At 48.3% G+C, this 24279-nt stretch overlaps 1 protein-coding gene across 2 annotated transcripts in view; it reads left to right on the top strand.

Moving 5' to 3' along the window:
* The window catches only part of Itgb5 (integrin subunit beta 5), a 108748-nt gene that overhangs the window by 46260 nt on the left and 38209 nt on the right, over positions 1 to 24279 (top strand). For both annotated transcript variants that reach the window (XM_057765405.1, XM_057765404.1), the window contains exons 5-8: positions 686 to 854; positions 16908 to 17069; positions 17817 to 17912; positions 19829 to 19918. In XM_057765405.1, coding sequence (XP_057621388.1) covers positions 686 to 854; positions 16908 to 17069; positions 17817 to 17912; positions 19829 to 19918 — 517 coding nt within the window. The remainder of the gene's footprint in view (positions 1 to 685; positions 855 to 16907; positions 17070 to 17816; positions 17913 to 19828; positions 19919 to 24279) is intronic.

The raw sequence follows: 24279 nt of genomic DNA, 5'->3' as shown, positions 1-24279 counted from the left end.
GATTTCTCTGGCGAGTGGATACTCTATCACTGCAATGTTATAAGCAAGTGATGGAGCAGAAGAATGTTTTGAATTCCTGTTCCATTCTGTATCTCTTCTTGGGCCAGCACTTTCCAGGGGTCACCAGTGAACCCTTGGTCTTCCGACAGCTGCACATGTGGCCATTGTCCACCTTGGTTGTGCCGCTGGTCCCACTCATCTTCCAAGGCCCTAGTCAAATCTTCCCCCGGCCACAGAGTCTACTACGATCCCCACTTTGAACCATTGCCCACACACTTCCGTGGTCTGGCTGTGTGCCTGCTGCCAGGGATAGCTGTTATTTATCTTTGTCCTCTCCGCTCTGCTTATCCCAGAGGAGGCGGTGGGTGCTGGGTAAATGTTGATTGATGTTTTTTCCGGCACGCAGTGAAGACCAGAACACTCGATTGATAGTTAGAGATGGGGCCCAGAGAGATGGTTCAGTGGGTAGAGGTGACTGCCGCTTAGCCTGATGACCTGAGTTTGATCCCCAGAACCCACATGATCAAAGAAGAGAACTTGATCTCTGCAAGTTATTCTCTGCCTTGTGCTTGCACATGTGTGTGTACACATACACGCACACTAAAATAATGAAGTGTGATTAAAAACTGAAAAGACTTTGAGATAATGAAGGAAAAGCAACTCCTCTCTCTTTCTCTCTCTCTAGTTACAAGTTATTCCCAAACTGCGTCCCCTCCTTCGGGTTCCGCCATCTGCTGCCTCTCACAGACAGAGTGGACAGTTTCAACGAGGAAGTGAGGAAGCAGAGGGTGTCCCGGAACCGTGATGCCCCCGAAGGGGGCTTTGATGCTGTGCTGCAGGCGGCTGTCTGCAAGGTAAGGCCGGTTGTGAGCCACCCAAGCACGTGGCTCCCGTCCACTCCTACATCAGAGGCAGAGCTCAGCCACACCTTGGGGAAATCTCTAGCAATCAAGTCAGCTTGTCCGGTCTCCACGGCGGGGTGTGGCTCTGCGCAGTGGGATAGTGTCTTTGCCAGGCGACAGCTGTGCTGTGTTTATGCGTTGGCTTTTTCTCCCCTGCAGTTTTTTTAACCTTAAAGATTGCCTCACTGGGGAATCAAGCTGGGAAACAGAATCACTCAGTCTTTAGTTGTATGTTTGTGTTTTTGTTTTCCTTGTTTCTCTGTGACGTGTAAATCCAGAAGGAGGTCATCGTCCTCAAAGTTCAGAAGTGAACTCTGACTTTGAGAGGTTCCCAATTTGGAGAAACCTATAAGTAGGAAATTGATAACAACTTATTGTTAAAGTAATTTTCAGTCAGAGGAGCTTAACAGAAGCAGCAGAAGGTTAATTATTCTGCAGCTCGTTCCTGAAGCATGTGTACGGTGTCATTTGGCTCATCCTCCTGGTGTGTGTCCAGACCTTAGCAGTTCTCAGCAAAGCTCAGCGGTGTCTACACTGGCAGTGCATTCTTGTTTGAAAAGATTTTTTAAAAAAATGTTACGTATGTGAATTTTTTGCCTGCATGTATGTAAGTATGCGTGCTTAGTGCCCATGGAGGTGGGAAGAAAAGGACCTCAGAGTCTTCAGAACTGGAGTTATAGACAGTTAGTTGTAAGCCTCCTTGTGGCTGAGAATCAAACCTGGGTCCTCTGGAAGACCAGAGAGTGCTCTAAACACTGAGCCATCTCTCCAGCCTCTTGATGATGAGTCTGGGGGTTCATCAGCGGTGGAGTGGTGAGGGTTCATCAGCGATGGAGTGGTGGGGTTCATCAGTGATGGAGTGGTGAGGGTTCACCAGCTGTGGAGTGGTGGGGTTCACCAGCTGTGGAGTGGTGGGGTACATCAGTGGTGGAGTGGTAGGTAGGGTTCACCAGCTGTGGAGTGGCGGGGTTCACCAGCGGCGGAGTGGCGGGGTTCACCAGCGGCGGAGTGGCGGGGTTCACCAGCGGCGGAGTGGCGGGGTTCACCAGCGGTGGAGTGGTGGTGGTAGGAACTCTTAGACATTTGGGAGGTCTGGAGAAGAGGTTAAAACCTAGCTTTGAGGCCACACACGGTGGCTGCTGCTTGCTTCCTTGGTGATCTGCAGGTGATCTTGGGTTTCTCAGTGTTTGCTGGGCTTGTCCTGTGTTCACTTTCCTCTGTGATCCTTAGAAATGGATAAGAGCACAGCCCATTGTTGTCATTTCTGAAATAAGATCCCCGACAGCGACTGAGATGGCCAAGGGGAAGGAAAGACATAGAAAACAGCGGGTCTCTGCCTATGCCATTGAGAAGACCTGGGGGCTCCTTCAGAGTGGGAGATTGCAGTGGCGCCCCATGGAGTGGCTGCTGGCCGGTAGCACAAGGCCTAATTCAGAGGTTGAGGTCCCTGGTGTTTTTTTATTTTTTGTAATCTGAAGGCCAGATGGAATCTTCTGAGTCATCTTTGAATCTTCCACGTGTCGTGAAATAGTTTATGGATTGTACTCCCCCACCTATTTTTTAACCGACATTCTGATTTTGATCAGAGAGGCATTGTCTTCATAGGCATTCAGCCGAATTCAACATTTTGTTAGGGGAAAAATAATGCAGGAAAAAAAAGTAAGATTGCCCTCACCTCCTTACCCAGAGAATTTGGTGGATTTTCTTTTGGAGGAAGTCATCTTTAAAAACTGTATGGGGGGTGGGGTGGGGAGAAAAACTCAGCTGCAGGTCAGGCCCGGCAATAGATGAAGATGAAGATAGAGCAAGTGCTGGGACCGTTGGTGACTGGTCCCGAGAGAGACCAGAGTCCACCTGTGTCTGCATAATCCTCCTGTGTCATCCCAGTGGGTGCAATAGTTCACCCTTTGAAGCTCGGTGTCTCAGAGGCTTCTAGCAGATTTCCTGAACTTATTGCTTGAACCTGGTGAGTTATCGATTGACCGAGAGGCACCGTGGGAGCCACGTCAGCCTTAGACCTGTTCCATCATGGCCTTTGCTACAGGGAAAGTTAATCATTGTTTAGAATTCTGCTGTTTTCAAATTGCCAGTTTCTCTCTTTACTTTCTCTCCACATCTGTGCTGTGGAGTTACATTTAGACGTGTGTTAACACATTTCTTTCTCATTTGAAATTGCCTAATTTATAATGTCACTTTTCCTGGTTTATTATTGATTTTTCTTATTGTAGCAAAAGTATTAGGACTAGATCATAGGCTAGCTTTTGGTAAATGACTAGGCAGCAAAATCGTACCATTAAAAATCTTTAGCAGCTTGAGGGGCAGACAGGGTTGTGTATGCTTATAATCCTAGCACTTAAGAGGGAGAGGCTGACTTATCTGAGTTTAAGGCCAGCCTAATCTACAAAGTGAGTTCCAGCCAGCCAGGGCTACATAACAGGGCTACATAAGAAAAAAACAACAAAACAGGATCTTTAGCAACTTGAACAGTGCCTAAGGGCAATTAAGAGTGGACTAATGAAGGCAGATTAAAAACCAGTGTTGCTAGAATGATCCTATTTGGCAAATAAAAGAAAAATGGGCTGGCGATATTACCCAGTGGATAGAGGCACCTCTGTTCCGGGAACCTGCCTGACGGAAGGAGAGAACCAACGCCCTCAAGGTGTCCTCTGGTCTCCACACAAATCTGTGCGCATGTGCACATACAGAGAAAGGAAAGAAAATGCTGGAAACAGGCCAAAATGATGGCAGTATCTTTAGGTTATAGAATTATATCTTGTTTTTATGTTTTTGAGAGGTTTTTACATTTTTGAACTTATCTAAATTTCTACAATGAATGTATATTATTTTTTATTATGAAGCATTTCAAACATAGTAATGGGAAGAACAAGAAATTAAACGCCATGTCTATTGTTTACCCTTAGTGGTCACCACTCATGGCCAATCGTGTTTTGTGTTCACAGAGACCCTGTTCCCCTATTGTTTCAGGGATTGCTCAGATATCACTTACAGCACCCAAGCATTTCTTTGTTCACTGGATCTGCTCCCATTTGCCCAGGTTAGAGGCTCTTGAACTTGGTCCTGCCGACTGGGTGTAACAGAGGAAGAAAGGAGCCCTGTGTACTTGGCTGGCTCCTCCTAAGGGCCAGAGTTGCCTGGACAGTCCGCCCTGCTGTGTGGACATGCGCTCCTCTGCTTCTGGTGACCTTTGCTGTTGGTAACGATCTGAGAACAGGCCTGACTCACAGCATCATGGGTTTTTTTGCTCTGGTTTCCCTGGGTTGGATTATTCATTATCAACCTGTGGGACTCAGGGTTCTGCATGGCTGTCTTGAGAGGCTCCTTCAACCGGGTGGTGGTGGCGCATGCCTTTAGTCCCAGCACTTGGACCTCTGTGAGTTCAAGGCCAGCCTGATCTACAGAGCAAGTTCTAGGACAGCCAGGGCTACACAGAAAAACCAAATAAATAAAATAAAATCTACCTCTAAGGCATGCTGTATATTTCTTGCAATATACATTTTTTTTTTTTTTGTAGAAATTAAAGGAATACCTGCTTCTCTTTAGGATTCTACTCAGGGCAAGGACAGGACCCTGCTTTTACTAGTGGTAGCTTCCGCCAGCTGCTCGATTGCTGTCGGAGGCAGTTAAGGCATCCACAGCTAAGTGATGTCTGTCTTACGCCAGCATTTCTTTCCATGTACTGTTCACAACTGGGTCAGAACTGGACTGTGCCATTGCCTTTAATGCTTTAATGAATTTGCTTATAGCTTTTCTGGGTCAGGATTATGGTTTCTCCCTTTATCCGTTTTACTGTTTCCCTCAGAACTTTCTAGAAGTTGACTTTAAGTTGCTTATTCCTTATTCTAAAATTGTACCAGTTGATGTATGATGGGTGATTCAGACTGGAGCTATGCTTGTTTTCCTGATTTCCCAAACAGGAAGCATCCGGGACCTCAGGAGGGTGAGGGGTGGGTGGGGTGGTGAACGTGGCCTCAGGGCTGTGGGTTCCAGAGTCTGTTTGCTTTTCCTTCGCAGCGGTGTCTTCAGGAAACTATTAAAAGTATTGGATCTCTCCCCACCTCTCTCCCTCCCTCTCTTCCTACCCCCCACCCCGCCCCGCACGTGTGTGTGTGTGTGTGTGTGTGTGTGTGTGTGTGTGTGTGTGTAGAGAGAGAGTGTGTGAACACGCGTGCGGAGACCAGAGGATTTCATTTATATCGTGTGGAGTTAGGGTCTTGTCTCTGTTTCTGTGCTACAGGCTTCAGGCTAACTGGCCGGCAAACTTCCAAAACAAGGTTTGGAAACATGACGCAAGTCTAAGGCCTACAAGAAATTAGACGGGTCAAGAGAAGCCAAAGGGTGACTCTGCTGTTTCCACCTCCTGCCTTGCCACAGGGTACTGGAGTTATAGATGAGCACAGCCAAGTCAGTTTCTGGATCGAATTGGGTTGCCGGGCTTGTGCAGCTAGCGTTTTCGACTGGTTTGAGCCATCTCCCTGGTCCCTTGACTGTGGTTTAATACATGATTTCCCATCACTCCACTAGTTTGGTGATGGTGCAAAGTCTGTGACCTGTGGTTTGCTGTGCTGGGGTTCTACAGCTGACAGCTGGGTATTCTCACACAAGGGGTGGGAAATAGCTCAGTATTACCAATAGCACTGGCAAGAGCTCATCTCCATCACCCTCTGTATAAACCAGCTGCGTGCCTGCCTCCCTTCCCGTCATAGGAGGCATCTACACATGCTGGCAGCCCCCCTCACTGACCGCGGCAGGGACAGGCAGTCAGGGGCAAGTCCAGGTGGCTCCAGGGTGCCTGAGGTTTTGCTTCTATAATGGCCAGTATATCAGTTTCCTCGGCCTCCTTCATGGCTTCTGTACTCCAACCGCAGCAGCCTGGAGTCACTTATCCGACTGCAGCTGGACTCTTGCATGCACTGCTCCTTTTGCTTACTCCTTCTCCCCGACACTCCTGGCTTTCCTTCACTTTCTGTCTTCTTAATAGAATTCATTGCATCAAGCTATTTCCGCCCCACCTCCAGCCTCCTGCATCGCCATAGCCCACATCAGTATGGTTTGCTTATTCCAGTTCATGAGCCGACCGACGTTGACCCATTACACACACAGTGCATTTTATGCTAGGGTTCAGTCTTGGTGTTCGTTGTGCATTCTATAGATTTTAACAAATGCATAACTGCCTTCTTCCCATTACAATACAGTGGGGCTTCCCCGCCCCAAAGCCCCATGTTTGAATACCATCCCTCCCTGAACCTGCTTTCCTTAAACATCAGTGTGTGTGTGTGTGTATGCGCACGCGCATATGTGCATGCATGTGTATTGCAGGGTGGTTCAGAAATGGAAGACTGGAACTTGACCCTCTAACCTGCAAACATACTGGGCAAATGCTCTCTCCCACTGAGTGACCTCCCAGCCCTCAGGACTGCTTTCCCATTCTTTGCATGGCCAACCTGGTTCACTTGTGTTGCAAAGCTTGACTGTCCATCAGGAAATTTTCCCTGATCGATCACCCTCACTAGGTCAGGGCATTACTTGAATGCGGTGTCTGCTCTTTGAGATACTATAGGTGCTGTCATTTTGCACTGCCTGGCACAGGCTAGGTTTGTTTACACACTTGGCGAGGGAACAGTGCCTTGTGCTCATAGGTGTCTCTGTGCTCCTGAAGGAAGCTCAGAAATAGCCCAGATCCCCCTGCGCCTCGCTCATCCACCTTCCCACCATGCTCTGCTGCCTCTGTGGCATCCGTAGTGTGCGATACCCGCCCTCTGAGGTGGAGTTGTTAGTACGGTTATTGCAATACTCTCAATCAGTAGCCGCTCTGGTGGAGAGAAAAGGAAAGAAACTGAGAGAAGGACCCTGCTCTTGGGGCTTTGTGTTTTTTAAAGATAGGTTTCCCTAAGTTGCCTGGAACTCACTATGTAGACCAGGCTGGCCCCTTAACTCAAAGCAATCCACTTGCCCTGCTCCTAATCACTGGCCTTAAAGGCGTGTACCATCATGTCCAGCTACTGTTTTATTTGTGTTGGGGGATCCAATTAAGGGTAAATTAAACATCCTTTTTATAAGCATTCCACTGGTCCATATGAAATCATTACTATTTGTCTGTCATTGATATTGCCTTTTGGCATCTCTCCTACAAAAAACCAAACACTTTATTTATTCATGTACTTTCTGTAGTGCTAGAAATCACTACAGGTCTTGCTGCTCAGACTAGAACTGAGCTATATCCTTAATCCCCTAATGGAAAATCTGTATGGCTCAACATTCAGCATTCTACAGTGCCTTCAGCCCAGCTTGGCCCCTGCTCCCCAGCCTGCACCAGAGATACCCTGCCGTGCTCTCTGGGCTTTGGACTTGAGGTGGATGTTTGGACCCTGAGTCACAGGCGACTTCTTTCCTTAAGGAAAGAAATTCTACACTGTGGCCTCATTAACCACAGAGCAGATTTTTTTTCTCCCAAGTATATTCCATTACAAAGTATGGTTAGAAGCAGGAAAAACAAACTCCTAAGGAGAACATGTTTATTGTTACAGAGTGATGGAAACAGGCCCAAATGTCAGTGTGGTTGGTCATTCGGGAAGCCAATCCCACAATGAAAACTTGATTTCCCCCATGGGCCATGTTTCAATTAAGATGCTTTGGTCCTCAAGCTCGGGTCTGCTGGGGAATCTGCACTGGCCAAACAGGCCGCCCCTCTCTCTTCCCTTCCTCCTCCGTACCTGTTCCCTCTTCCCCTCAACCCCTTCTGGAAAGGTTAATGTACAGTGTTCTCTTGACAATCTGAAAGTCTGTTGAGTACTTACTATGTACCCATGAGGTACAGTGAGGGGCTCGAGGTTGAGGTGGCCACAGATCTGCCTAAGCTTACCCTACTTGGAAGACAAAGAGAGAACAAAATCTAAGGAGCAGCTGGGCAAACGGGCCTCTTAGGACCCAATGGCCCCCTAAAGGCTGGCTCAGTTCTTTTCCTTCTCCCTGGCTGTGCACCAAGCTCCACACGTTTCTTTTACTCTTCCCTTTGAAAGTGATTGTACTGTTTCCTATTGTGACAAGTTAAATAACGTCTCCAAATTGCTACAGGTAGAAATGTCAGGGCTGGAGCTGGTAGATGGATCCCTGTGCATGCATTAAATGTACTTAACGTTGACATTGGAGCTTGTGCCGTCTTTGAAATCACACGAGAGCAGAGAAGTGGTAGGGGTGAGCATCCAACGTGAGCCTGGCCTAAGGCACCATTGAGGTTACCCACAACTCCGTGGGACAACTAAGATGGCCATACTGCTGCTTCTCTGTGGAGTCACAACTTTGCTTTTCATCAGGCACAGTTGGTCTGTAATTGATGGTGCTTGGGATTTCCACTGGGTGGTCCCAAGGCCAGCAAGCCGATGGAGCACGTCCCCAGCTTTCCTGTCTGTAAAGTGGGAGAGCTTTGGACTCTTCCTTATCTGCCCCAGTTTTGAAGGGGCCTCAGACCAACCAACTCTGCTTCTAGGCTCTCATAGAATCAGACACTGCCATTCGCAGAATGGATCGTTTTTAGCAGAGGGGAAGTTTGGGGCGAATGATTCTTCAGTGCCAGCTAGGACTATGGGGTAGTATTGACTTCCAACTTAAGGACGTCTTCGTGGTTGGAGGAATGATCTTGAGATGGGAGAGCTGGGCAATTCTGTCCTCACCGAAGCTGATGGGCCTCTATTCTAGGACCGCATTTGAGTAGCTTTCCACAGAGTGTGGTGTTGTCTCCGCACTAATGAGCCAGGGCAGTGAGCTACAACACAGAGGCAGGTACCTCCTCCTGTTTCCTAAGATAGGAGAGATATGGCCTTCTCTCAGATTCCCAGACCCTCTCCAAATTCCCCACAGGACATCCTTGAATATGCTCCTCTGACTTGCCATGCTCTGGTGGTTCACACATGTAAGTAAGTGTTACTGAATGAATCTGGGGAGCCTTGGGCTCACTGTGACCCTAAAGGAAGATGCGTTTGACACAGGCCATGTATGTACTCAGGGCCCAATCAGAGGTCTGTAGGCCTCTGTCTCAGCCTTACCTTCCTCTTTGTGGGCCATAACACATCTAGTGAACTAGGTCTGCCCTGGAGATTATGTTTTAAATGTATAGAGGGGCTACAAAGATAGCTCAGGGGCTAAGAGCTTCCTGCCCTTGGAGAGGACACAGGTTTAGTTCCTGGTCCACATGGAAGCTCACAACCATCTATAACTCTAGTTCCAGGGGATCTGACTCCCTCTTCTGACGTCTGCAGGCACCTGCATGCATGAGGTACACATACATACACCTTCAGGTAGACACACACGCATGTAAAATGAAAGCTCTGTTTTAAAATGGTGATAGTAAGAAAGCAGAGATGGGTAGGTGGATGGTGCTGGACATTGAAAAGCTGTCCCCTGAGGGAGATACTGTGAGGAGTGTATTAACTGACTTCACCTATCACAGAGGAGGGGGCACATGAGTAGACATGGGGCAGCAGCCTGGAGTCCCAGGGTTGCTGATAGAGAAGAATTTCTAACAAGGATTGCTGCTCAGTGCCAGAGCAGCTGCCTGATGAGGCAGAGAGTGGATGTGGGCTCTGAGCCCATTGGCTCAAATGCCAGAGGAAAGATTCCTGCACCAGAGAGAGGCTGGCTGATGCTCACTGGGGTTCCTTACATATTTCCATAAACACACTTTCTTGGGAATGGCCCCTCTGACTTGCCATGCTCTATGTGGTCCCTATGTGTAAATAACTTTTTACAAAATGGGTCTGTGGAGCCTTGGGCATGTTGTGTTTGTTTGTTTTGTGCTTGGAATTGAACCCAGGACCTGGTGCCTATTAGGCATACGTTGTACCTCTGAACTATTTCTCCAGCCCACAGAGACTGTTTTTCTCAAGTGTAGTGGCGCACACCTTTAATCCCAGCCCTTGGGAGGCAGAGACAGGCAGATCTCTGAGTTCCAGGACAGCCTGGTCTACGTAGTGAGTTCCAGGACAGCCAGGACTACGTAGCGAGACCCTGTGTAGGAACCCCACCCCCACCCCGCCGAAGAAAAAAATGTTTCTCTCCCAGTTCCCCTCCCTCCTCAGCACTCCTCTCCCTCCCCTTCTTCATTTCTTCCCAGCCCTCTTCAGGATTTTGGATCGAATCCAGGGCCTCATGCATGCTAGGCTGGTGCTCTGCCACCGAGCAGCTTCCCTAGCCTCCCGGTGACTTTTCTACCCAGTCACTCCCTGGTGGTTTGGACTCCCAGTAGCTGGCTTGAGCCTGTCTCCTGTAGGTCTCATCAACATCCCTTCTTTGATTGGCCACCACAACCACCTCCTCCCATATACACAAATTTTATTTGCTAAGCACAGCTTACTTTAAACTGGTGTCTAGCAAATCTTTCTCTGCCTTCCTCTGGTTGCCCATACAGCCACTTTACTGTTGTGTGTGTGGGTGTGGGGGGGGGTCTCTCAGGAGAGCTAGGAACCAGAGGGTGGAAACTATTCTCTGACGTGTGAAGGACCGCTTTCCTTTGTCAGACATTGTAGTCACCAAGCGACTCCTTCCATCCTCAAGAAACTAAGTTGCCCCATAGGTTAGAGACCTGTGTCCTCAAAATACAGAAACCAAGCCCCCTGCACCCCAGTCTCTTCTTCCAGACCTCAGGCTCTCTGGGGCCAGCTGTTGGAGATGAATAGGCCAGCGAGTCTGTCTGCGCCTTGGGGAGTAGCCAGTTTTTGTTTATTTTCTTAGACTGGGAAGGGCTGGTCCCCACTCTCAGTCCCTACTTCTCCTTTCTATGGGCAGCTGAGAGAGGTCAGATTATGGGGAACTGAGTGAAGAAACAGAGGCAACATTTAAGAGAGATGAGGCGTGAGAGTCCATTGGAGAAGCAGGGTCACAGAAGGGTTATGATCACTGGGCTACGAGTATATTTTTAAGCACGTGGGAAGGAACCAGGGAGAGACTGATGGGATGTTCTCCAGAGAGGGTGGGATTTACCGGGCTGTGTTGTCTCAAGGAGGGAGGAGCCCGCCTTCCTTGGGGACAGTGAGATCAGAGCAGAGAGCAGGAGGCTTGAAGTTTTAGGAAGGAGAAGAGGGTACATACAGACTGACCACCATCTTTCTGGAGCTGCGGCACACTGTAGGGACTGGTGAGGAGGGGACCCGTTGCTTGTTTCTCAGTAACATAAGAGGCGCGGTCACCTAAACTGAATGTGGACTGGGAGGTTAAAAGCTGAAAGCAGGCTGGCAGTGAATAGATACAGATCTGACCAGCAGACAGAGAAGCCAAATGAACCGCAGTCCTGGCCGGGTGCCAGGTTTCTTGCCGGAGTCCAGTGAGCTTCCGTTCCGCCCGCCCTTGACATTTTCATCCAAGGGCTGACCTTGATCTGTTTAATGACCTCAGTTTTGTTTACGTGTTGATTTTACTCAGACTTAGGGAAAGATTTAACTGAAAGGTAGACCCTTTGGAAAATCATTTTCAAAAAGAAAACATTCAACTTGAAAATTAGGAAATGCAAATGAGGAGAAAGGAGATAAACATCACGGGAAGAGTGGCTGGCCGTGAGCTTGCGAATTCGAGGCAAAGCTGGGGGTTTTTGGCTCCATGAAAAGGGTGGTGGTTGGCAGTGAGTACAGTTACTGCCTCTTTACCACGCTGCAGGTCCGCCGCTGGCTGCCCTGTGTGGCGTTTTGTTTACTCCTTTCAACAGCTGTGTTTTATTAGTTAGTAGTTGTTATCTCCCCCTTATAGATGAGCACACTGATATTTGTCAAACATTAAGTGCCTCCCTCAAGGTCACACAGGTAAGATGAAGCAGCTGTAGGGCTGGACCCAGATCTACCAGCGCCTAACTTCAAGCCTGCAGTTGCAGCCAAGGAAAAGTGTCGATGTGTGACATTCCTAGTCCCCTCCCGGCCACAGGCGTGCCCTTGGAATGTGTTGTGTTTAAACTACACTCTGAGCAAAACAAACCTTTAAAAATATGTGCCTTTAAAATGTTCTTTATTTTATATTATATATTATGTGGTCTTTAAAATAGCAACATTCGTAAACCATACTCTGAAACTGTGTATCTGGCACACTTTTTATCTTCTTTTTGCTTTGGGTTTTAAAATAGTCTCTTACATGTACCCCAGGCTGATTTCAAACTTGGAATCCTTCTGCCCTCAGCCTCCCGAATGCTAGGATTACTCATACATACGTTCTACCGTACCTGGCCCCATTTGAAGAAAATGACATGTACATTTACTCAAGAAATCATCATCAAATCCAAAATAATATCGGACTGGTGAGATAGCTCATCCAGGAAAGATGTTTGCCACCAAGCCTGACAACCTGAGTTTGAGCCCTAGGTCTCACTTAAATGGTGGAAAGGGAGAACCAACTCCCACAAATTGGCCTCCACTTGGGCGCTTTGGCAGGCATGCAGGTCCCCCACCCCAGTCAATATGCTAATGAACATATCATTTAGACCGTGAGTTCATACCCCTGTCATTTCTCCTTCTGCATCTCCCTTGGCAACCACAAATTGACTCTCGCTGCACATTAGATGTACTTGCTAAAATTTTATATATACCGTACATTATTCTTTTTTGTCTGGCCTGTTAGAGTCTGTGCCATCATTCCCAGAGTCCTCCTTGCTGGCAAATGTGTCCACTCATTCATCCCTTTGTGGTCTAGCATTGCACAGCTACCCAGCAGTTTATTTAACTGTTCACCTGCTGATGGATTTGGGCTGTTTCTAGTTTTTGTCTATTCCCAGAAAGTTCTATGAATATCAATGTTCTTGGGTTTTTTTTTTTTTTTTTTTTTTTTTTTTATGAACCTATACTTCTGTTTCTTTTGGGTTAATACCTGGAGCAGGTTAGCTGGTCTGATCATAGTGTTTAACGTGTTAAGAAATTGTCAGTGGGGGCTGGAGAGATGGCTCAGAGGTTAAGAGCATTGCCTGTTCTTCCAAAGGTCCTGAGTTCAATTCCCAGCAGCCACATGGTGGCTCACAACCATCTATAATGAGGTCTGGTGCCCTCTTCTGGCCTTCAGGCATACACACAGACATCAGCCTTTGAGGTCTTTTATTTGTTTTGGGACCAGGTGTCCTGGTTCCTTTTCTGTCCCTGTGGTAAACACCCTGACCAAAAGCCACCTGCAGAAGGGTTTGTATTGGCTATGGTTCCAGAGAGAGAGAGAATCCGCTGTGGTTGGGGAAGCATGGCAGCAGGCAGCTGAAACAGGAAGCTGGCTGTTCACATCTTGTCACACAGGAAGCTGAGAGTAACCTGAAAGTGGGGAGAGGCATTAAACACACTCATAGCCATCCCCCAGTAGCGTACTTCCTGTAGCAAGGCTGCTCCTTCTAAGGGTTCTAGGACCTGTCCAAACAGTACCACCAAATAGGGACCCCGTGTGCAAACAGCCAAACCTCTGACGACATTTCTCTCTTAAGCCACTACACAGAGTCTCACTCTGTAGTTCAGAATGACCTCAAATTCACTCTGCCCAGGCTGGCCCCAGACTCATGATCCTCCTTCAGCACCCTAAGGGCTGGGATTATAGGTGTGTGCCACATGGCCAACTTAACTTTGCCCATTTTAACGTGCATGCAGCAGGTTCTTAATTAATGCAGGGCTTTCTAACCACTTGCTTTGGAATAATTCATCGTCCCTGTAACAGTTATGTGGCCTTACTACCAAGTAGTGAAAGAGGAGGAAAGTAAACTGGTTAATCCTGGCCCTTGAATAATAATCTTGAGTTCTGTGATAGGTTCCTTTATGTGCCAAGCACTTTTTCAGATCTACTGTATAGAAAGACCCAGCAGCAGCCATGCCAAGCAGATTCAATTTCCGTTTCCCAAAGGCTGAGAGAAACGAGGGGCTCTCATAGGGCTCCACAGTTGGAGCAAAGCAGAGACTTGAACGTAGATTCATCTCTTCCAGAGATGTTGGGCTCTAGCTCCCTCGGATGTTCTGCATCATAGTTCAGTAACTTCCTTTCAAAGGAATAAAACCTCCCTACCCAGTGTTGTCCCTCGTCTTGAACATGGAATACAAAACGCAAGTCTTCAACACAAATAACCTTATGGGCAGCCAGACAGTAGGCAGTTTATTTTGAATATAAATACTCTGGAGTTGCCATGTGAAGTCTGCAAGCTGACAGCCTACGTGGGTGAGTTGACTGTGTTCTGACCCATTCCTGTGACCTGACCTCTGGGCCAAGGCTGTTGACACCATTTAGTGATCAGGAGTCCACTTAGAGGAAATAGACTTACTGTTATTCGTGGAGCGCTGCCTGTTCCAGCTGCTTTCCTTCCAGCAAACATTGATTTTGGGATCTAGCAGTCGTAGATTAAACACTGCTGTGTACCGGGCTCTTTCCTGAGATGTCTCCTTCACTGTGCACACACATCCAAGTTCAGTGTTGTCTGAGCCTTGCTAACCTAACCCCTCATCTGTCTCTGTTTCCACCAGACTACAGAGAAGCTGCCAGAGAAAAACGGAACCTGAACAAAGCATTCAAAGATCAGTCTCACAAATACCGTGCTTATAGTTTAAAAATAATGGGAATAAAAAGATTACTCATAATTCAACTCCAAACACATTATGGCATTTCCCCCCAATGTCTCCTGGTCTTTTAAAACAGAATTCTATGTTTCTTACGCGCTTGGTAATCATACTACAAATATCTGCTTCTTTCTTCCATCGTCATTGTCTGAACGTAATTTCAGACTTTTTTATTCTTGTTTATTAAGACAGGGTTTTCTTTCCTCTGTAGCTTTGGAGCCTGTCCCGGAACTCATTCTGTAGACCATGCTGGCCTTGAACTCACAGAGATCAGCCTGCCTCTGCCTCCCGAGTGCTGGGATTAAAGGTGTGCACCACCACCATCTGGCTAATTTCAGACTTCTTATGAACATAATTTCTAGTGTGGGGGAGAGGCTATCTCAGTTCACATCCCTATTCCCATCTAGGATATTCATGTCTTTGCCCTTTTTTCCTTACTCCCGATCAAACATGGTTATGCATAATTTCGTGGTACTTTTGTGACTAGAGTCCCGTGAAATAAAATCACTGAGTTGACAGATAAATATTTCTTAAAGCTGGTGGTTCTTTTTAAAGTCTGGCTTATTGAGGGATAATTTATGTAGTGTGGCATTCTCTCTTTTTAAGTGTATGCATACACATTCAGAACGTGAAAAATAACAGACCAGGAGTCAGAGCCTAGCACAACCCTGGCAGCTGCTCTACATCTTCTTCTTGTCCCACCAAGAAAAGCCTTGACCCAGCTCCTGTCCCATGACTAGCTTGTCGGTATAGCTATGAGGGGGCTTTAGCTCCCCAAGATGTGGGGGTCTCTTTGCTGTGTCCCTTTCCTATCTTTCTGCCAATGCCTACAATGCCTGTTTCTTTTCTGCTCCCTCCCTATTTCTTCTTCCCATTTCCTTGAAGGGTTCTCCTTCATCCTTCCAGAGCAGCTTGAGTTTTATCCAAATTGGGAAGGGCTTTCTTTACCTCAGTCCTCCATCACAGTCATCTCTTACCCTCCTCCTCCCCATCATCATCCTTCTCATCCTATCCTCCTTGTCATCATGAGCCTCTTCCTCCTCTTCCCCATCATCATCATCATCCCCATCCTATCCACATCATCATCATAATCATCCTCTTCCTCCTCCCCATCATCATCATCATCATCATCATCATCATCATCATCATCATCATCATCATCATCTTATCCTCATCATTATCATGATCATCTTCTTCCTCCTCCCCATCATCATCATCTTGTCCTCATCGTCATCAAAATCATCCTCTTCTTCCTCCTCCTCCCCTCCCTGGCTTCCATTAACCTTGTATTTGCCTTCCTTAATACCTTCATGGTATGTTGAAGCTGCTGTTTTCATTTAAATGGAATATCTTTAAGAGCCAGAATAAGCTTTTTGTAGATCTGTGACCTTCCAAGGGATCTGACCCACAGCAGGAAATGGGTAGCTGCTTGTTGGACAAAAGTTACGTGGTTACAAACCTGACTCCTCACTAGGTGACTGCTCTTTTCTACAGCCGGTCTCCAGGCCTCTGTTGAATCCCTTTTCCTCTTCTCTTCCTGTTTTGTTTGATAATATGATATATTTTTCTGTGCCCATGCTGCTTTTAAATGGGATAAGGCGGCATCATAGCTGTTCAGACGATGATGAGTGGGAGGGTGGTACGCAAGTCCTCATCTGCCCTTGAGGAGGACACCAGCGTTTGACCTTTGGGGTCTATGAATCCCACCTCTGTGAGTTCCTTACCTAATGGGTAGCATCTCTGACTCTTGGCAGAGTTTCAATTCTTCCTATGATAGTTCTTGAGTGTCTTTGTGCGATATTGTGGCTATCATGGCTGCATATGAATGGTATGGAGCCTCTCCCTTGCCGTGGTACTTTGTTTAGCTGAGCCTCAGGTAATCCCATGTAGTGAAGCAGTAAGGTAAAAATAGCTCATCTGATGTACTCTGGGCATTGAAGTGATTTCTGGAAGTTTTGGAGAGTTCGCACCTACCAGGATAGATGGTGTTTCTTACCATCTCTTGGCCATTTGGGTGTTTCACTCTGAATGATTCCTGTCTACCAGGGTCTGAAGTGTTTAACCATCATCTTCTACAGTCTTAGCCAGTGCATGTAATGAAGACATCAGGGTGGGGTCAGGCTTGTTTGGGAGCCCGACCAGAGATGTAGCCTTTGGATGAAGTCAGGCCCGGGGAAGAGGATGCTGCTGGAGTGGGTGTCTAGGCATGTGGGCCTGTGTGGGCAGAGCTTGGCGATTTCTCATCTGTGCCTCTGTGGAGTGGGTCTAAGTGAGAGGCCGTGCTGCTGCGGGAAGGGCATGCCTCTGATTCCGATGGTTTGGAGCCCTGCTGCCAGCTGCTGCCTTGGATGGTTTGGAGCCCTGCTGCCAGCTGCTGTTGTCTTGGATGATGCCCCGGGCAGATTTGTTCAGGCTACAGCACCCTCTGTCTTCTGTCTTTCAGGAAAAGATCGGTTGGCGCAAAGATGCTCTGCACTTGCTGGTGTTCACAACGGATGACGTGCCCCACATTGCGCTGGATGGAAAACTGGGCGGCTTGGTTCAACCACACGATGGCCAGTGTCACCTGAATGAAGCCAATGAATACACTGCATCCAACCAGATGGTGAGGACTGGGAGGGCTCCCCTTACCTCTCCCTGTCATCCCATGCCTGCCCTGTCCCTGGAAACTTACTTGCTCCTCAGTGCTCACTTTGTTCTACTCCATCCTGGGGATCCAGTTTTATTCATCATTTTGGCCTGTAACTATAGGACCTCACCCAGTGGCGACCCCTGTACCCACCAGTAGCTCTTAAAATCCTTATGGACCTCGCTAAACTGCTCTTATCCTTCCTTTCTCCTCACTTGGATTCACCTCCCCTCTACACGCACATACACCTCCCAGCATCACTACTCATTCCAGAGAGCAGTGGCCTCCTTCGTCTTTCTGAGCCATGAGCAGGATCTGCAGGCATTTGGCTTAACTGTTAGGCACAGGAAAATGAAAATTATGCAAGGGGCACCCGTAGGAAGGGGGCAAGCTAATTGGTGTTGGTGGCAGATGGCAGGAGGTGGGGCTGATCTTCCTGGAGGCGTAATGGTTCCCATCCCTCCTGAAGGGATGAAGGGGGCTACAGATCACACCTAGAGATGCTCCAGTCCTCACGCCCACACTTTGAGAGTGTCTGGTGAACCCTAGAGGGGCCTTTTTCTGAGCGTCTCTTCCCATAACCTCTTAGTTCAGGAGTCATTGATGAGCTCAGGGACTGGGCCCAATGGGGACTTCTGGGAGTTTTGCCTGCCTGCAGGTCACATGCTGGTGGTGTCCAGCCAGTTGAAACTGTTGCAGTCTTGACTTTTGCCTTGGCCTTAGGACTATCCATCACTTGCCTTGCTTGGGGAGAAGCTGGCAGAGAACAACATCAACCTCATCTTTGCAGTGACGAAGAACCACTATATGCTCTACAAGGTACGGGGGGCGTGGCCTAATCTGGAGCTCTTTCTGACTTAAAGCCGGTTGGCGATCAGAGTGGGAGTGGACAGGGTCAAAGGAGGCAAACACTGTGTCCCTTTCTAGCTATGCTTGGAGATAATAAGACTAAGGGGACTCTAGAATGTTCACATGGCCATGAGTGTCTTCACCAGAAGTCTGAACTGTTTCATCTAATTTAATTCAGAGAAATACCTAGAAAAATAGTGTGAACTATCATTATCAGAAGATGGCTAGAGACACGAGGCCTATTCCAGCTGAGAAGAAAAACATGAACTGAAATCCTGCATAGAGGAAACTGGAACAGACGCTAGGCAGCCTGCATGGCTAACTCAGTTTTCCAGCTCTACGCCTTCCTGCAGAGAGTGGGAGGCCAGGAGTGGCCCAGGACAGTAGCCCTCTCAAAAAGCAGTCAGTGGCTGAGAAAAGAGCGATGGGCTTGTTCAAGCCAACAAGTCTTTTCCTGGCTGTCACTTGGGCCACCATGCTGGCAATCACAGCAAGCTGCAAGTTGCATTCAAGCTCCTTGGGGAGTAACAGAAGACATCAGTCTAATCTCTGGCCCCTTCGTGTAGGATCTCAGGGTGGGTGCATACGCATGCACGCACGCACGTGCACACACGCACAAACTATTTGGCCATGCAAGAGCTCATGTGAGCTAAGTATAAACCCAGATCACCCTGATGTCCTGTACATTGTGAAGGGGATATTGTCAGGAATCCCTTAATCTCGTAAGAACTTACGCTTGATTGTGTCTCAAAGGCTTCTGCCTTATGAGTTGTGAAAATGCCATGGTGTCTCCCTGAATTCTGGACCTTCTCTGAGCCTGAGCTTATTTTAGATGATGAAATGGAAAGAAACTTACTTTTTGATTGATGCAACGTCGTGGGTTAAAAGTTGTCCACTGCAAACTGCGGGTTTAAAAGGATTGATTGCAGGCGCTGCATTGGGCTTTGTTTCACGAGAGGAGAAATCCTCCTTGACTTGTCTCTCTCAGAATGGGGAGACCTGTACAGCCTGAGAGCCAAGGGGCCTCTGGCCTGCTGTCAATGCAGCACTCAGGAGTTGTGCTAGGACAAAGGGCTTTGTCCCAGAATCTAGCGTGGGTATCAAAGGTCTTAGGACACCCTTCATATCTAAACTTCTTACTGATAAGATAGAGTGTTCCTCAGACACCTGGGAAGTGGCCCTCTCTGCTCCTGTAGAACAGGCAGAGCCATCTGAAAATTTGCCAGCAGTGATGGCGAAAGAATCAGGAGGGCCAAAGTGGTCCCAGAGGGTGAGCGGCTCCCCTGCACAGCTGACCGAGTGTACTCACTCCACTCTTTCTTGCCTCTCCCATGGTGCCTTCTCCAGCGTGTGGTGTGGGAAAGTGGCCGAGCACAGTCTGGTCCTTACTCCTGTCCACAGTGAACTGTTGACTCCAGGACGGAAGGTGTCTTAGATAGGGTTACTGTTGCCGAAATGAAACACCACGACGAAAAGCAAGTTATGGGAAAAAGGGTTTATTTGGGCTAGGCTTCCACATCTGCAGTCTATCACAGAAGGAAGTCAGGACAGACACTCCTGGAGGCAGGAACCCGGAGGCAGGAGCTGATGCAGAGGCCATGAAGGGGGGCTGCTTACTGCTTGATCCCCGTGACTTGCTCAGCCTGCTTTCTTATAGAACCCAGGACCACCAGCTCAGGGATGGCGCCACCCACAGTCAGCTGGGCCCTTCCCTGTCATCACTAATTAAGAAAATACTCTACAGACTGCGTACAGTCCAGTGTTAGGGAGGCATTTTCTCAGCTGGGGTTCCCACCTCTGATGATTGTAGACTGTGTCATGTTGATGTAAAATTAGCCAGCGCAAAAAGGCAAAAAGTAATTTCTTTGTTTGTTTGTTTTTCCAAGAATTTTACAGCACTGATACCTGGAACCACTGTGGAGATTCTGCATGGCGACTCCAAAAATATTATTCAACTGATAATCAATGCGTACAGTGTAAGTCACTGACTCGGTCCCCACCCCGCCTCCATCCTACCCCTTCTGAAACACTGAGGCCTGGGGAGCTGATCCAGGTTTGAATTGGGGCTTAGCTCTGTTCCACCCCTTCTACTGGGGACCCCTAGAGTTCAAAATGTGACTGAATTCTGGACAGTGTCTCTGTCTCTCTGTATCCTAAAGACTTGCATTTGGGCATCAGGGAAGATTTCCGGCTGGTTGCCCTCCGCATCCCCTCTCATGGTCTGTAGCTTTGGTTCCTCAAAAATTATAGTTTACCTTATCCCTCCTGTGACTTCCTGCTCAAACCAGAATTTTCTCCTCCCTTCCTCTACACTATGGTCTTTATTTCTGTTTGACTCCCTCCCTAACACCCAACCCTTTACCCTACCCCTTTGAGGCGGGGTCTCTCTATGACCTTGAATTCACTGTGTAGACCAGACAGGCAGAGTTCTGTGAGTTCGAGGGCAGCTTCTGCCCCCTGAGAGTGCTGGATTAAAGGTGTGTACCACATGCCTGGTTCTAGCTCTGACCTTTAAATCCTCACCTCAGAGCCCAGAGCCAGAGAGGCAAGGTTTCCAAATTAACATACACATTTAGTGGTTTTTTAAACTTTACTTTTGGCAAGAGAACAGTTAGACTCATTTATGAGGACTCAACAGATGCTAAACATGAAAATGGAGTTTGAGAAGTCGGTGCTTGTGTTTCAAGCCCTGGGCCCCTGACTAATGAAATCAAACTCCCTGCCCCATGCATTCACCTCTTCTCCCTGTGACTGTCATTCCCTCTGTGGCTGTCAGAGGCTAGAGAGCCCACGGGGCAGAGGGTCTGCCACTTCTACTCTCATGACCTGGTGACCACAGCTTCTTTCCTGAGGAGAGGTGGCCTTGTCTGGGCTCTGTGAGGTGGGACGAGGACATTTTTCTGGGCTTCTCTGGAAGAACTACCTCCCAGAATTTCCATGTTCAGCCAGCTCCAGATCCCACAGACCACTGGGCATTTGGCTCCACCAGAGCCTGGCCCTCTGCTCCTGTGACTTTGGTTAAAAAAAAAAAAAAAAAGGAGTGATAGCCAGTCATGGTGAGCATGTCTTTAATCTCAGCACTTGAGTGGCTGAGACAAGATGATTATGGTGCCTGCTGAGGCTAGAAGAGGGTTGGATCCCCTGGAATTGGAGTTCTAGAGGATTGTAAAACTCCATGTGGATGCTGGGAATCCAACTTGAGCAGCCTGTGTGTATGCCTGGCTTAGGGGTGTTCTTTGAGTGGCATTTTCCCTGGCCAGGATTTGTTGTGTATATATAAAATGGTTTCTTATTGGAAATTTGGGGACCTGGATGTCAAGGAGCCAGGGGATCAATGAGGCATCCACTCTACCACTTAGAAGCTGGGGAGGGGGAAATATTTTTAGGCTGCATTAGGAACTGGAGTGAATCCAGTTTCCCTGGGAAACCGTGGGGCTTTGGCATTGCTGCTTGCTCTCTAGATTAAACTGCCTTCTGGGAAAACCTGCTGAGAAATGGAGCACACAGCAATAAACACTGGAAACTCAACTTTGGAAACTACAAAACTACTACACTACCATCAATAAGTATTCAGACTCAGCAGGGGAAGTTCTTAAAGTTTCATTCAGGCACAAGGGTCACACAACGGAGTGTGTGGTAGGACAGTCTGCTAAGTTGGGGACATGCATGCACCCGTGAAACTTTCACTTTTGTCAGCGTGTTGAATGTGCCTATCACTTGGCTCTCTGGAGTTCCCTGCGTCTGCTCCTGTTTTGTCAAGATTGTAGGAGATTGAATACAGACATCTGAAACTCCTGGGTGTTTGGGGCAGAGCCCAGCTGGTTGCAACTGTGCTGTGCTCTGTCACTTGGGAACCATGGCAGTGTTGCATAAGAAGAAACAGTGGTGTGTTGTACTCTGCCCAGGTTGTTGACAGAATTTTAAAGCCCCTCTGTCCTAACTTTTGGTCTTTGACCCTGTTCCCAAAGCTCTGAAAATGCCTCTGCCTTCCCTGAGGGACAGAAGCACCTTTTGCTTTAATGAGATGACTCCTGGTGACCCTCCGACTAGCTTCAGGGTGGGCAAGACATTGGCCAGGCCAACGCGACAGGGGTGTGAAACTTTCAGTATCACTCTTGACCTCCCTGGAGGGGACATGGCAGAGATAGAGTTGACCACCATCGATGATAACTTAAGCAAGTCTTGCTCATATAATAAGGCTACCGTAAACTTCCCACAAGGCCTGGGTACACAACACTGAGGTGCTGAACACATGGAGGTGTGTGGAGGTTGGCACACCTGGAAAGACATCCAAGTTCCACAGCACACATTGTCCCATGTGCCTCTTCCATGTTGATCTACCCTTACGAATGTTCCAGTAATCGTATAGAAGGTATTATCCTGCATTCTTTGAGAGCATCCTACAAAGTCATTAAATCAGAGGTCATGGTAGGAACCCTAACTTACAGCTGATCATGCGGATAAGTGACAGCCTGTGACTCTGAAGGGAAGAGGCAAACCTGTGCTATGGAGCCCACAACCTATGGGATCTGGACACTATTAGGGTCAGACATTATTAGAGTCTCATTGGATTAGGGCACAGCCAGGTGCTATACATGGAGAGTTGCTTTTGTATGTGTAAGGGGTTCAGGTGGGGGAGTCCCACCCACACCCTGAAGTCAGCAGTGTTGTTGCATGGTGTGGAAGACTGAAGATGAGAGAGTCGGAAAAATAGGGTGTTTTCCCTTCATATCCCATCTTCTTGCTCCTGCCGGTTTGTCCGGTGGGAAAGCCTGTTGGACTTGAGGCTCCGGTGCCTTTCCTGCCTTGGAGTCTACACAGACCTCTCTTGCAAGAGGCGAGCTCTGGGCAGAGGCGAGGCTCTCAGTAGCTCTGACTAGCCTCCCTCCCGTGCTTTCCCACAGCCAGGCTCCCCCCACGGCTGTACGTGCTGGCACTGCCTTGATTCGTGGTACGTTTCATGAGTCACTCATCCGTGACTACGTGTGGGTCTTGACTTTGCTCCCTTGAGTGTTGGCAGTGGCTCCGTGGGGACGCTGGAAGATTCTGGTCAGAGTCTACGTAACAGATGAAAAGGTTGTGGTCTTTGGCCCAGTCTGGTTTGTGTGTGTTTTTCACAATGTGGAATTGTCAGCTCTTGGATTTGTAGCCTTTTTCCAACTATGCCAAACTTACTCTGTTGCTCTCTCTTTGTCCGAGAGTGTTTGGCAGCACAGAGTCTTGCACGGAGTAGAGCTGAAGGGAGATTCTCTTTCAGGGCCCGGGCCTGGGTGCAGGCTCGGAAGCATCATTTGGGCAGCAAGAGAGGCGCTCCGGAGCTTATGAAGAGCGGCACCCAGACAGACAGCACAGGGCCTCTCGTTTAAAGTGGGAGAGAGCAGGATGGGCTGCAAACCACTGGAGTGGCTGTGGAGGGTGACATCAGAGCCTGTGGTGGATTCTGCCCTAGTAGAACACATGTTTCTCTTTTGGTTGTTGCCTTAACGTCTGCCCCAACCTTCCCCCCCCCCCCCGCCCCCCAACAGCAGACCCGACCTAAAGTGGTTGCAGATGTAACCTAACCTGGCACCGGGTATGTAACACAATAGCAGCAAAAGGGCTGACATTCTTGACTTTGTCTTCTTTTTCCCGGATGGGGGTAAGACACCATCTTCAGGGGCAAAGCTGGTAGCCATTGGGTAGATTCATGAGTTACACATGAACGTCCTCATGTGTAAGAACCGATTCCTGCGCCTTTGACCCTCTGATACGTGTTCCCTTCATTCTTTTCGGCAACAAATACATCTTAGGAGGCTAACTGTGGCCAGCATCGTATGACACGTGACAGCAGGACATTGAACCAAGCACGCCCTCCCCTGCAGGAGCTTGTGATGTTTGGGGGAGACCGACCCTTACAGCCGTGGGGTGGGGCGACCTGGTGATTCACACTTTCCAAAGTCAGTCAATTGTGAAGAAAGAAGCTTGTGGACATGGGGTCAGAGTGAGCACTGGAGGGGAGAAGAGGTCCTGCCAGCTTTTCCTACCATAAATGAGAGGTCTGAGCTGAGTCTTCATGATTCCTGCACCTAAAACAACAGCAAGGGAGGTTCTGATCCCAGAGGCTCTGTGGCAAGCGAGAGGGAAAATCAGCCAGCCAGAACACGGACTGGGGACTTATGGCCCATGTAAAACAGAGCTCTCTCCCTCCCTACTTGTATGCCGGCTCATCGTGTGTATGCCTGGTACCCTTGGAGAACAGAAGAGACTGTCAGATCCCTTGAAACTAAAATTAAAGATGGCTGTGAGCTGCTATATGGGTGCTGGAAACCAAACCCGGGTCCTCTGTGTATAAACCGAG

Source organism: Chionomys nivalis, chromosome 3 (genome assembly GCF_950005125.1).
Source record: "Chionomys nivalis chromosome 3, mChiNiv1.1, whole genome shotgun sequence".
NCBI lineage: Eukaryota > Metazoa > Chordata > Mammalia > Rodentia > Cricetidae > Chionomys > Chionomys nivalis.
This window is presented reverse-complemented; position numbering and strand designations above follow the sequence as displayed.